This window comes from Ranitomeya variabilis, chromosome 1, assembly GCF_051348905.1.
Source record: "Ranitomeya variabilis isolate aRanVar5 chromosome 1, aRanVar5.hap1, whole genome shotgun sequence".
NCBI classification, from domain to species: domain Eukaryota; kingdom Metazoa; phylum Chordata; class Amphibia; order Anura; family Dendrobatidae; genus Ranitomeya; species Ranitomeya variabilis.
This window is the reverse complement of record NC_135232.1, coordinates 791,045,887-791,060,559: the sequence shown is the minus strand read 5'-3', so window position 1 is coordinate 791,060,559 and position 14,673 is coordinate 791,045,887. Positions and strand designations below refer to the sequence as shown.

Below are 14,673 nucleotides of genomic sequence, written 5' to 3'. Positions count from 1 at the left end.
AGGACTATGGGGAATACGTTATACTATATGAAGAACTATGGGGTGCATTATACTATGGGAAGTGAATTGTACTACATGGATGACTGTGGCGGTGCATTATACTATATGGAGCACTATGAGGATTGTATTATGCTATATGGAGGACTATGAGGATTGTATTATGCTATATGGAGGACTATGAGGAGTGTATTATACTATGTGGAGGACTGAGCAGTGTATTTTAATATATGGAGGACTATAGGGAGTGTATTATACTATATGGAGGACTATGGAGCACATTATAATATATGGAGGACTATGGGGTGTATTTTACTAAACAAGTAAAATGCTGCATATTCGGATTGTTTTTGCTGGAACAAAAAGCCTTGTTGTCAGCAGCACATTGCCAGTGTAAACTGTAGATGTGCTGCTGAAAACATGATACTGTATGGTGATCTATTAGTGATCGTTCTGTCTCATCATTATTCCTCAGCTGGTGGAAAGAGGCCGGGAAACAAGCGTTGAACAACTTCAGTATTGTCGATCAAACTCGTTTAGCGGCCTGAACTCAGCGCACGTAAATACAACAGAAAGGCTTCTGTGTGATGTGCAATATGTTAGCATTTGGGGACCCATTTTAAACTGTACCTAGGGCCCCACTTTGCCTAAAACCGGCCCTGCCTACAAGTGTACAAAGATATTATACAGTCACCATGTGACAAGTGGGCCTGTGTAACTTCAAATGCCAGGGCTGAATTTTAGTCCCAGTCCGGCCCTGGCGGGTGTCGAGGAGTAGTGCAAAGGCCGGAGAGGTGAGTGGAGGGTGAGTATAGAGATTTTCTTTATTTTTGACATGTTACGTTTATTATACTTTTGGGTTTGGAGAGACCCCAGACCATAATAAAGGACTTTCTCTTCAAATCGAATTTCCAAGGGAAAAATGAAAGAACGAGGGAATTTGAGTTTTGCTGCCTGATCCCCTCATCTCTGTCTATGACTTATGACCCCACTAAAGTAACTACATTTTTTTTTTAAGTGATCAGAACATGAATATTTCTTATATGACAGAGTGTAGTCATTTTAATAGTGGAGTTCTTTACTCACTTTTTGGTACTTCAAATCTTGAGAGTTGGAGTCAAGCAACATTTGATAGAGAGCATCCCTGCAAAAAGAAATATCTGAATATGGCTCCTTTATCAAACAAACAATATTAACTATGACTTGTAGCAGCAATATTAGCTGCCATTTATAGGGTGCTTAAAGATAATCTGTCACCAGGATAGTGCTGGCCCATGAGACAGCAGCAGAAAGTAGGACAGATACCCTAAATTACACACTATGGGAATCAGGGTATGTTTCCACGTTCAGGAAACGCTGCGTGTTTGATGCAGCGTTGAGCCACAGCATCAAACACGCAGCGTCCAGATGTTACAGCATAGTGGAGGGGATTTCATGAAATCCCGTCTCCACTATGCATTAAAAGACGCATGCGGCAGACCTGCGGAAACGGACATGTGGCGCGTCTTTTAAGAACGCAGCATGTCCTTACAATGAGCAAAACACGCAAGAACACCGCAGATGACCTGCCAGTGACCTCAGGTGCAGATTTGTTCAGGATTGCATCAGGATTTGGTCAGGATTTTATGCAGGTAAAATCCTGACCAAATCCTGATGCAATCCTGAACGTGGACACATACCCTTTTTTTGATAAAACACTGTTTGATCTGCTGCAGTTCTACTAGTCTTCTCAATGATAAGTTTCTCCTAAGTATTCTCAATATTTATAAGCTCCAGCTTTTCCCAGCAAACCCCGACAACACCCATAACTTGCCAGCTTTCCCCTACACAGTGCAGGTAGAAAGCTTTGAGCAGAATAAGACAGAGCTCATCACAGAAGTTTAGCAGATAAAACAGTGAAATTATCAAAACTACAGCAAAGAAGCCCAGTAAGCAACATCCTGTTGGAATCTGGGTCTCTGTCTCTATTTTATGCTTTCCCCATATTGAGAAGTATAAATCTGATGACTGATTCCCTTTTAACCCTTTTGCTGCCAGGGTTAGTTTAACATTTTTGTCAGAAAAAAATTCTGCATTTACATGTACAAAAAAATATAAATTCTAAAATACATTTTTTATATTAAAATCCCATACCTATATATTTTCTTAAATGGTTGGTTCACTACTAGGACAACCCCTTCTCAATCTGAATGTTTGGTGCCAATTAAATAAAAACGGGGCTTGTGTCATAACCACCACACAAGAGCCCCGGGAATGCAGGTGCCGACACCACTTGTACGGTGTCGCACGAAAGGTAAGTATAAGTGTTTTTATTTTATTGGTGACAAACACTCAGATCAAGCAGGGGGTTGTCCGACTAGTGGACAGCCCCTTTAAAGGGAACCTGTCAACTGAAAAAACTTTATTATCCTGGAGCGCCCCCGATGTGCCTAAACAGTGGAAACCCCCTCACAAGTGACCCCATTTTAGAAACCAGTTTCCTCAGGGGACTTATTTAGATGTGTATTGTGCACCTTGAACCCCCCAGGTGCTTCACAGTAAGTTTATAACTTTAAGCTGTGAAAATAAAAAAAAATCTAAATTTTCTCACAGCTCCACTATCCACAAGAACTGATATAATCTCAGCTTCCCCACCAACCATCACTTCAGTTGGCATTGTAAACTGAGACGTAAAGGTGGAGAAAATGTACACACTCTGGTCGTCCCCTTCCACACGACCAGAGGAACGCGGCATTTGTGATGGAGTACGTACTTTGGCATGACCTGTGCAGACATTGATGAAATGATCAGTCCGACCACAGAAAAAAAATGCCCCTACCCCACGGCGGACCACAGGCAACCTAGTTTGTGAGGAGGCTCCTCCCACCCACATGGGTTCGTCCGTCTGCATCAGTGTGTCCTCCTCCCTAGAAAGAATAACAGGGGTAGATTCGGTGTATTTCTCTCCCTGAGGCGTCTATCCACCCACATAGCAAGGGCCTTGGTGGTCTTCAATGACCCAGGAGTAGCACACTGTACCAGAGTGTTCTGTAGCATTGCTGACAGACCTTGACAGAAATTACTCCTAAGGGCAGGGTCATTCCACTGCATGTCAGTGGCCCATCTATGAAACTCTGAGCAGTACTCCTCAGCAGGCCGGCCCCCCAGCCTGGTCTTACAGAGTCGAGACTCAGCCAGGAAGATACCATCAGGATCCCCATATAACAGTGCCAATGCCGCGAAAAACTCATCCCCTGACCGCAAAGATGGTGAATTGGTCAGCAGGGAGAAAGCCCAGAATTGAGGATCACTCTTGAGAAGAGAGACTATAATCCTCACACACTGTTCCTCACTCCCTGAGGAATGAGGGCAAAGCCTGAAATACAACTTACAGGCTTCCAAAGACCAAAAATGTATCTCTACCTCCAGAGAACCTGTGTCAGTATTCCGGGTTTTCCAAGTCACCTTGTGAATGATCTTGCCCTTTGTTAAGATGGAGTTTGCTGTTTTTGTCTTCCCTACTTCCTGTTCATTTGTTTAAAACCCTGTTCAGGTTTCAGCCTCTTTGCTGGAGTATTCTGCTTCCGTTTCCCCTTCAGCTCAGCTGCTTGTTCTGAGATCAACTTGAGAACTTGTTTCTGGATTACCCATGTTCATGCCACACCTGGGATTAACCTGAGGACTTGTTCTGGACTTCCTTGTGTTTACTACATACCTGCATTTCACTCTTTCTGCACCGAAAGTGTTTTGGATCTGCACCATGTCACCTGTCACACTCACCTTGCCAAGGACTCTGCCCTAAGAACTCTGCCGATTTGCTGTATATGGTTAAGCAACTTGTTTCATTGCGGGTTATCAGTATATTGTTTTGGGTGTTATTGCTGTGGTACAAATACACTATTTGCACTAAAGAAACCCGTCTCTGTCTGTTCATTGCCCCACGCTACCAGAATCCTCGAGTTCCTACAATAGTATTACAACCTGTCAGGAAGAGATGTTTTGGGTTACGGTTGAGCCTGGACATGAGCTAAGGTACAGGTAACACAGGTAAGTCCAGTGGACAACACAACAAACACCAACAATGAGATGGGAAAAGGGAGATTAAGGCTCTAACAGTATGGAGCGAGAGATGGGCACCTCCTAACACAGCCTGAGCCTATCCCTAAGCTACCCTAATACCTTATGCGGGTCCTTTCCCCTGCTGCCATCATGTGCCTAGTCCCTAGCTGTCACTTCATTATACTCTGGCTAGTACACTGGCTGGCAAGGACGCTAGCCTCACCACTTCAGATGGTGTAAACACAGGGGGATAGTGACAAGCACGAGACAGACAAGAAAAGTGGAACACGAAACTAAGCTTCCACCACCGCTGCCCAGCTCTACACAGCAGAGGACTCGGACTCAGAAAATGAACTCCATAGACATAGCAGATAAACCGCTGGCACCAGAGAGCTCCACACTCCTAGGCTGGTCTTCATAGAAAAACTCCATTACCAACAGTCAGCTGATGTGTCATGTGACTATTTAAAAGATGAAGGGTGTGGTCACTACCCACATCAGCTGATCAGCAACACAGCGGCTGCCATCAAGGAAACTGACATTAATCCTTGCTGGCCTAAAAGTAAAAACCACATTTAAATTAAAGTAGAACCAAAGTCGTCAGGACTCCATAACTGAGATGTGGCACCATGCATGCCAGGATAGGGATGAGGGGGCCATGCATACCAGGATAGAGATTAGGGGGCCATGCATTCCAGGATAGGGATAAAGGGACCATATATATCAAGATATTAGGTACAGAATTGACCACATTATTTGCTTCAATTTTTTTTCTAATTTCCTCCTCTAAAACCTAGGTGCGTCTTATGGTGCGATGCATCTTATAGTCCAAAAAATACAATACTCATTTTCTCCACTGTATATTAAATAAATAAATGCACACACTCTGAAAATGAGAATATTCAGTAACATCATAGTAAATATGAGCAACGTAGTGTTTTTCTGGAGTCCAATAAGCCTTAGTTGCTTGCCTATGTATTTGGTTAACAAATCTAATTATTGCCCAAGTAAAAATAGTGTTTCCAAATGCAAATGTACATATGCACATAACCAATCAAGTACCCTACATACCGCTGCACAGTTCCGTTTCTGTACATATTAAAGATGGTGCCTCCATACTCTTGTGACAGCACATGTCTCAGGGGACCCACGCATGCGCAGTAAATTTCCATTTCAAAATTCTCTTCTCACCATAGAAACCAGCTTTAGATAATGCTCAACCCTACAGATAGTGGCCTGGGCAGACCATTAGAAGTTAAATCGAATGGGCATAGCCTTTAAAATTTAAATAACTAATAGTGAGTCTGTAATGAAGTTACAGAACACAGGGGGAAGTTATAGGGGCAATGCATACAGGACAGTAGATAATTCGGTATATGTTACAAGTGCAAAAAGGTTCTATAAAATAAAAACCATAATAGGTAGTCCTACTAGTAACAACCAGATACATTAAAATTAAAGTTATTCTCTACCGAGTACTGACACCATTGCGATTATGCATCCATTACGGTACTCCCTTTGCTCCATCCTCTTATGGGGGACTGACCAAAATGTATTTTAATTTGCATTATGCCATTTTGTATATACTATATGCTACACCACTATTTCCTGTTTGACAAACTGCTGTTAAAATGTTAATGAACTAAACCAGTGAGTTTTTGCTATTCAAATATCCAGTTTTCTTTCTTGGAATTTCTTTGTGAAGCTGGGATCCTTTGCCTGGAATCTAACCAGCACCCACCTACATATATACAATGCCTTGAAAAAGTCCATGCCCATATAGATGATTTAGGAGGGTTGAACCTACTGACAAATTCATTAAACAGTCCTTATATTATAGCATTATTGTTATTGCCTTCATTTGCTTATGGTTTGGTTCGTTTCAGGGGGATTTTATGCTGGTTATATTGCTGCTCTCCCTTGTACCTACTGTCTTAATTAACCATTCATGTGATTTGGCTATGGGCTATATCCGTTTAAAAACATAAATGCATGTTACTGATATATGTGTTTTACCTACACCTCTGCATGTCACATGGTAATTTAAAATACTCTAGTCTCTTTAGTGTCTACATTGTACATTATAATTAGTCAAGTTACAGAAATTTTGTGGAAATTACTGTAGTAATAATTACACTACGTTTTTTTTTTATACTAATCCATAAAATTACAGTTAGTCTCAGTTAGTAGCAGGTGTTCCATTTTTTTTTTCATGATGTGCAGCTCAGACTGGGACTTTTCTTCAGTGTCAGGAGGTAGTGATCAAGGCCCTAATATTTGGAAGTCAAGAAGGGGAGAGCCCCAGTACCTCTGGAACTAAAGGTGCTCGTATAGTACAAGGACAACACTTCCTCGCTGAGGTCCCTCAAACTACAAAGATAGGATGGTCACAAAAAAAGTGTAGAGTGTGTGCGCTAGTGATGCGTCCGACATAGGAATAAATGGCGTCCATTAAGGACTACGTTACACCGCGTTTATGCCGCAGTGTAACGTAGTCTAACGGTCGCCCATAACGTAGTGTGAACCCAGTCTTAGGCTAAGTTCACAGTTGCGTTCGGCTGGTCTGCGTACTTCCTCCCTTAAGTTCCGCCTACACTCTGCCTATTTCCGCATGCATCCTGCGTACCTATCAGTGGGCAAGTCAAAACGTCTCATGCAGACGCATCCGCATACAACGCATGTCCCTGCATACCCAATGCTAAAGATAGGTATGCAGGACGACGCAGGATGCATGCGGAAGTAGGAGGAGCATAGGCGGAACTTAAGGGAGGAAGCACGCAGCCATACGCAGACCAGCCAAATGCAGGTGTGAAACTGGCATTACATATGTCAACCTGATGTACTCTGCACAACTTGCATATGCCACCACACTATTAATTCACGTACCATGAAAACCCTTAATAAAACTATATCTCAATATATCACTATATCGATTCCAAAAAGAGTCACTTGTGGAGGGTTTCTGCTGTTTTGGCACCTGAAGGGGTCACTCCTTCCTTTCGGTGCAGTGCGCACTGTGAAGAAACAGGATTGTTTCTTAATTAACCAGATGACTATTTTTAGCAAACCAAAAAGAATAGGCTGTAATCTATACTTTTGCTTGTGTAAGCCTGTAATATTGACTTGTAAGCTGATATTTCATATAACATTGTGTGCTTTTATCTTTGATGACTAGTGATGTTTGATGATATGCTAATTATGCATTGTGTTGTGTTATGGAGCCAGTTTGTTGACTTCGAAAGCAGAGAGGGAAAAACTATGCAAATAGATTAAATAATCAAGTAATGATACTTGATCTCATCACCATTCTTTCCCTTATCTGTGATGTTGGACTGAAGGACACTTGTTAAATCTAAAAATAGGTTACATGCCTCTGTATAAAGAGACTCAGAGACTGAGAGAGACAACAAGAGATTCTGCCAAGACATTCATACATCCAAAAGGACCAGAGACAGGATGGCAGCCATTTCCATCATGGCTCCATCACTAGGGACACAGATCTATCATTCTACAGGAAACTACCTAGGGGTTTTCGGCCCCAGTTGGAAAAATACAGATCTGCTCCATTGACCAACGCTGAACCATGGATACGTTTGAGAAGCCTGGTTGTGACTCTCGGGTTAACTGGCCTTGTACCACAATGGACTGTCATCTTCCTATGCTTGTCATTACCTCCTCTCTGTGTGCGTGCCACAGTTGGGGTAGCAACCCTGGAAACTCTGAAGCAACATCTGCCATTATCCCAGCAAGTCAGCAGAAAGGTGAAACTCTCTAATATGCAACATCTTGGGGAATTTTGCTGGGACTGTTCTATGTGTTATCTGCCTGTTTTGTGGTTCAATAAAGCATTGCCATACTGTTTTACCTTCACCCTGTGTTGTCTGAGTAGCGTTATGCCATCGTTAAAGGGAGAGTGGGCGTTTGGCAGGACAATCCCTGGTCCATGCGGTTTCAGCTAGCAGACCTGGGCACCCGCCGACCCCCCGAATCTCCATATACACAAACAGTGGCATTCCACCACATATGGGGTATCAGTGTATTCAGGAGAAATTGCACAACAAATTGTAGGGTTCATTTTCTCCTGTTATTCAAGTGAAAACGAAAAATTTCTAATTTTCATGGCTTCGTAGTATAGTACAGTACAGTTTCCAAAATGGTGTTTTTTATGGGGTACCTACTTTTTTAGCACATCAGGGGCTCTGCAAACGCGAAATGGCATCCCTTATCTATTCCAGCCAATTTTGATCTCCTTCCTTTCTGAGTTCTGCCGTGTGCCCCAAAAGTGGTTTTCAATCACATATGGGGTATCAGTGTAGCCAGGAGATTTTGCACAACAAATTATGAGGTCCACTTTTTTTTTTTTAATATATTTATTACATTTTAATGTAATGGGGAAGTGAGGAATCACAAAAAAAGGGGAAAGAGATAGGAGGGATGGGAGGGGTATATAACTTGGTTAAGGAATATAAGGGAAAGTGGTACAAAGTTAGAGAATTCTAAATTCTAACTAGTATTGTACATAACCAAAGCATTAATAATGCCTAAACACAAGTCTGGTCATACCCTTTATGGAATTACAATAAATGGAAAGCTGCAAGAAGAGGTTAAATCAAGGACTAGGAAAAATAGAATTCCAGTGATTCCATTTTTGGTCATATTTTCCTAGACAATCCTTGTTAATGGTGAACCTAAGATCTAAGGAATTATGTAAATAGAATTTTTCCATCACATCAGAGAGTTTCGGAGATGAGGTCCACTTTTCAATGGTAGCCTTGTGAAAATTGAAACTGTGGGGCCTAACAATATTTTTATGTAAAAAATTAAATTTTTCATGTTTTTCTTCCTCATTTCTTTGATTCTTGTAAATCCCCTAAATTGTTTATACACTTATTGAATGTGGTTTTGAGGACTTTGAGGGGTGCAGTTTTTAAAATGGCATAACGTTTTGGTATTTTCTGTCAGATAGGCTCATCAAAATCACTTCAAATGTGATGTGGTCCATTAAAAAATAGGTTTGTAAATTTTGCTGGAAAACTGAAAGATTTCTGATAAACGTTTAACCCTTCTAACAAAAAAAAATATATGTTTAAAAAATTATGCTGATGTGAAGTAGACATGTGGTAATTATTTTTTTTAAATTGCCAATTTTTTTTTCAATATTTTCATAAATAAGCACAAATCATATTGATCTAAATTCACCAATATGAAGTATGGAAAAACAGTCTTAGAATCATTGGGATATTATGAAACGTTCCAGAGTTTTTATCCCATAAATTGAAACTTGTCAGAACTGAAAGACTTGGCCTTGTCAGGAAGGTGAAAACAGGATTTGGTGGTAAGCGGTTAAACCCTCTTTAAGAAAACTGTCTTTCACATGCTTTTATGCATAAAATAACAAACACAGATGGTACTCACCCTGCCTGGGTCAAAGCTACTGCTCAGCTGCAGGCAATCACTGTTCAGTTGCTCTGCTGAGTCAGTGAGCTCAGTGATTGGCTGCAGCAGTGAAATGCAGTGTTGTCGTTACTTCATAGCTGCAGACAAAGTACAAAGACCAAAGCATTGGTGAAGAGTCAGTGCTGGACACAAAGTAGGTAAGTACAGTACCTGCTGTGTTTGTTACTTTGCTTATATAAAAGAATTTGGGGACCAGTTTTGCAAAACTGTATAACTCTTTTAATTCAAACAATGTTCACTGCCATTGTAGTTTTTCAGTAAAAATGTAAAGACAGATTTGATCACCTAGGAAAATACCCAAATCCCACAAAAATATATAATTGAAAGCATAAAAAATGTAATTTTTACCTGTCTCCAATGTAAAGTGTCCTGTTGACTTTTAGAATTTTTTGAATGTTCAAATGATTACTTTTCTTTGAAGGAAGTCTGTTGGGACCACTCCCAATAAATACGGGGTATGTCTGAAGATCTAGGCGATAAGAAAGCAGGGGTTGCAAAAGATAGTTACAGTTTGTATTTACCTAGTTGAAAAGGTTTAAAATCTTAGGTAATAAATATCATTGCGCTGAGAAGAAAAATGAGAGGAAAAGAATAAAGGCAATTACCTTCAACCCCAACTGTAATGATTGGTTCTGCCTCTTCTGGAAATGAAGAAACCCCAGGACTTCTTGTTATCACAAAACAAAACCACAGAAGCCCAGCGTGGAGGAGCATGATACATAAACCAAGTAAAAGTCTATAAAAACAAACCAAAAAATATTTAAAATATTATATTTAAAAGAACTTGGGGAGATGTATGAAATTGTCTAAAATATTTTTTTGCCCATTCTAACCAATCAATGTGCAGCTTTCAATTCATATTCTGCTCTTGTGAAATGAAAGCTGCACTGTGATTGGTTGCCAGGAGCAACCAAGACAGTTTTTCATTTAGACAGTTTCAACAATCTCCCCGATGTATGTATAGTCTTTTTCAAAAGACCAATCTAACAAACACAATATAAATAGCTCAACATAACAAAATAAGGAGTGTTTTCTCCAAATTCAACATAAAATGCCAATTAATGACTACTGCAGTCTCAGAATTATTCAACCCATTCATTACCAGCATCTTTAGTATTTAGTAGAGCACTTTTGGCTGTTATAACCTGCTGCAGGCACATTGCCAGACACCAGCGTCTGGCAGTGTTCCAAGGCAACTTATCCCACTTCTCAAGGGTGATGGCCTCCAGTTCACAAACACAGTGGTATGTAAAAGTTGGAGCCCCCCTTGTCAAAATTACTGTCAATGTGAACAGTTAGGCAAGTTGAAGATGAAATGATCTCTAAAAGGCCTAAAGTCAAAGGTTACACATTTAGGCTGCCGTCACACTAGCAGTATTTGGTCAGTATTTTACATCAGTATTTCTAAGCCAAAACCAGGAGTGGTAGATAAATGCAGAAGTGGTGCATATGTTTCCATTATACTTTTCCTCTAATTGTTCCACTCCTGGTTTTGGCTTACAAATGCTGATGTAAAATACTGACCAAATACTGATGGTGTGACAGCAGCCTTACTTTGTATTTTAGGCCAATATATGCAGCGCCTCAGAGTCCTGGTCGTTGCAGTGATGTCATTCTTCCACCAGGGGGAGTGATATTATGTCTGATGGCAATAAAGGAGATCTTCCTACCAGGTATCACAAACCATACACCACACTTCACACTCCAGACCACCAGGGGGAGCCTTGCTCCTATCTACTAGGGCACTCCTCACAGAAGGGTAAAACTGGTGGTCTGGATAGAAAGTTAGTCAGAAGTTGACTGGGCTTTGCCCAGGCAACACCTGTCAGGCAGACAGGGGGAAAGGAGGAACATCGGAGCTGCAGACAGAGGGTCCCTGTCAGGGGTGGGATCCTGACAGAGGCCTAGCAAGACAGAAAGACACGGAGCTGCGCCTGCCCCACGTGCGGCAGCATCCTAAGAAAGGACACGAAGAGAATTGTGCTGTAGAGGGTGAGACACAAAGTCATAGCACAAGGAGATAACACCAGAAGGAGTTCTGCCCTGAAATAGGCTGCCTCCTTCTGAGGCGCGTAGCCGGTGGTCGGAACACCGAGGGAGCAACCGTCACCAAGCCTTGCTCCAGAGACCGGCAGGACAGTCAATTCCAAGTTGGCTGCCCGACCTTAATACCTAAAAAGACACGGTGGCAAATTGTGGGGGTCGGGGCGTCTCCAGGGTCCCTATAAACAAGCCTCAGGCCATCAGTCATACGGGTTTGTCCTATCCACACCATCTGGGGGACAGAGAGGAAGAAATAACATCTAGAACATCTACAAGAGTTGTGAGGACCTTACCGAGAAGCTCAGCAGGGAGGTACTACAACACACAGGTGCTAGAAGGATGGCTACTGATTTCCACCTGGATAAGGGGACTCTGGATTTGCCTTCAGACTGGCCGGACTCTGCCTACCCTGTGGTCTGTACCCTGGACTGTGGATGCTGAAGCCTCCAGTAAAGGTAAAGAGACTGCAACCTTGAGTCCTCGTTATTCTCTGCGCCTTACATCGTCCACCATCACCACCTACACTTCTGGGAAGCCCTGGGGACACACTTCACCTGTGGGAAGGTATACCATCTAGCTGCCATAACATCACCCCAGCAGACCCCTCACCGCAGCGTCGGTCACCCTGACCGAATACCACAGGTGGCTGTTATAATCTGGTGGCCTAGGAGCAGCATGAGACGTACTCTGGGAAGGTGGTATCTGTACTGACCGCAGACCCTGAACTGAACACCGCAACTAGAAGTAGCCGTGGGATGTACCTACCAATCCTAGACACCTCGACAAAGCCGGAGGACTAATTAACCCTATAGATAGAAAAGGGAAAACTATCTTGCCTCAGAGAAAATCCCCAAAGGATAGACAGCCCCCCACAAATATTGACTGTGAGAGGAGAGGAAAAAACATACACAGACTGAAAACAGGATTTAGCAAAGGAGGCCAATCTAGCTAAATAGGAAGGATAGGACAGAGAACTATGCGGTCAGTATTAAAATACTAGAAAATGTCCACCACAGAAAATACAAAAACTCCACATCTAACTAAAGACATGGAGGGTATATCTGCCTCTCCAGAGATTCCAGCTTGGCTGCATAAATCCTTACACAGATTAAGCTAGACAAGGAAAAACATGAAATGCACTGAACAATAAGGCCCACAACATGTGGCTGAAAAAACAAGCAGAACTTATCTTGGTTGAAATGAACAGCAAGCAGGAGAGACCAGGAAGGGATGTGAATCCTCCAGAAACAATGAACAACTGGCACTGACTAAAGGGTGAAGCCAGACTAAAAAGCCCAGTCCGAAGTGGAAACACCTGATGACTGCTGTGAAGGACAGAGAGCAGCGCTACCACTTATAACCACCAGAGCGAGCCCAAGAGCAGAATTCAAAACAGTACCCCCCTTGAGGAGGGGTCACCGAACCCTCACCAGAGCCCCCAGGCCGATCAGGACGAGCCAAATGGAAGGCACGAACCAAATCGTCAGCATGAACATCGGAGGCAACAACCCAAGAATTATCCTCCTGGCCATAACCCTTCCACTTGACAAGATACTGAAGCCTCCGCCTCGAAAAACGAGAATCCAAGATCTTCTCAACAACATACTCCAACTCCCCATCAATCAACACCGGGGCAGGAGGATCAACAGAGGGAACAACGGGCACCACATATTTCCGCAACAAAGATCTATGAAAAACATTATGGATGGAAAAAGAGGCTGGAAGGGCCAAACGAAAAGACACTGGATTGATAATCTCAGAAATCCTATAAGGACCAATAAACCGAGGCTTGAACTTAGGGGAAGAAACCTTCATAGGAACATGACGGGAAGACAACCAGACCAAATCCCCAACCCGAAGCCGGGAACCCACACGCTGACGACGGTTAGCAAAACGCTGAGCCTCCTCCTGAGACAACACCAAATTGTCCACAACATGAGCCCAAATTTGCTGCAACCTGTCAACCACAGAGTCCACCCCAGGACAATCAGAAGGCTCAACCTGCCCTGAAGAAAAACGAGGATGAAACCCAGAATTACAAAAGAAGGGTGAAACCAAGGTAGCAGAACTAGCCCGATTATTAAGGGCAAACTCGGCCAATGGCAAGAAAACCACCCAATCATCCTGATCGGCAGACACAAAGCATCTCAAATAAGTTTCCAAAGGTCTGGTTAGTTCGCTCGGTTTGGCCATTTGTCTGAGGATGAAATGCGGAAGAAAAAGACAAATCAATGCCCAGCCTAGCACAAAAGGCCCGCCAAAACCTGGAAACAAACTGGGAACCTCTATCGGACACAATATTCTCCGGAATGCCATGCAAACGAACCACATGCTGAAAAAACAACGAAACCAAATCAGAAGAGGACGGCAATTTAGACAAAGGTACCAAATGAACCATCTTAGAAAACCGGTCACAAATCACCCAGATAACCGACATCCTCTGGGAAACAGGAAGATCTGAAATAAAATCCATAGAAATATGCATCCAAGGCCTCTCAGGGTCCGGCAAAGGCAAGAGCAACCCACTAGCCCGGGAACAGCAAGGCTTGGCCCGCGCACAAGTCCCACAGGACTTCACAAAAGAACGAACATCCCGTGACAGAAGGCCACAAAAAGGACCTACTAACCAAATCTCTGGTACCAAAAATCCCAGGATGGCCAGCCAACAAAGAACAATGAACCTCAGAAATCACTTTGCTAGTCCATCTGTCAGGAACAAACAGTTTCCCCACTGGACAGCGGTCAGGTTTATCAGCCTGAAATTCCTGAAGAACCCGTCGTAAATCAGGGGAGATGGCAGAAAGAATCACCCCCTCCTTAAGAATGCCGACCGGCTCAAGGACCCCTGGGGAATCAGGCAAAAAACTCCTAGAGAGGGCATCAGCCATAACATTCTTAGAACCGGGAAGATACGAGACAACAAAATCAAAACGGGAGAAAAACAGGGACCATCAGGCCTGTCTAGGATTCAGCCGTTTGGCAGACTCGAGGTAAATCAGATTCTTATGATCGGTCAAGACCACAATACGGTGCTTGGCCCCCTCAAGCCAATGTCGCCACTCCTCAAATGCCCACTTCATAGCCAACAACTCATGATTGCCGACATCATAATTGCGTTCCGCAGGCGAAAACTTTTGA

General features: G+C 42.8%; 1 protein-coding gene across 3 annotated transcripts in view; it reads right to left on the bottom strand.

Annotated features, from left to right (window-relative positions):
• SEMA6B (semaphorin 6B) overlaps positions 1 to 14,673 on the bottom strand; it is a 174,916-nt gene that overhangs the window by 146,240 nt on the left and 14,003 nt on the right. For all 3 annotated transcript variants that reach the window (XM_077273122.1, XM_077273115.1, XM_077273106.1), the window contains exons 2-4: positions 10,098 to 10,228; positions 9,841 to 9,961; positions 1,084 to 1,141 (exon numbers count right to left, since the gene is read on the bottom strand). In XM_077273122.1, coding sequence (XP_077129237.1) covers positions 1,084 to 1,141; positions 9,841 to 9,961; positions 10,098 to 10,206 — 288 coding nt within the window. In that variant the 5' untranslated portion in view covers positions 10,207 to 10,228. The remainder of the gene's footprint in view (positions 1 to 1,083; positions 1,142 to 9,840; positions 9,962 to 10,097; positions 10,229 to 14,673) is intronic.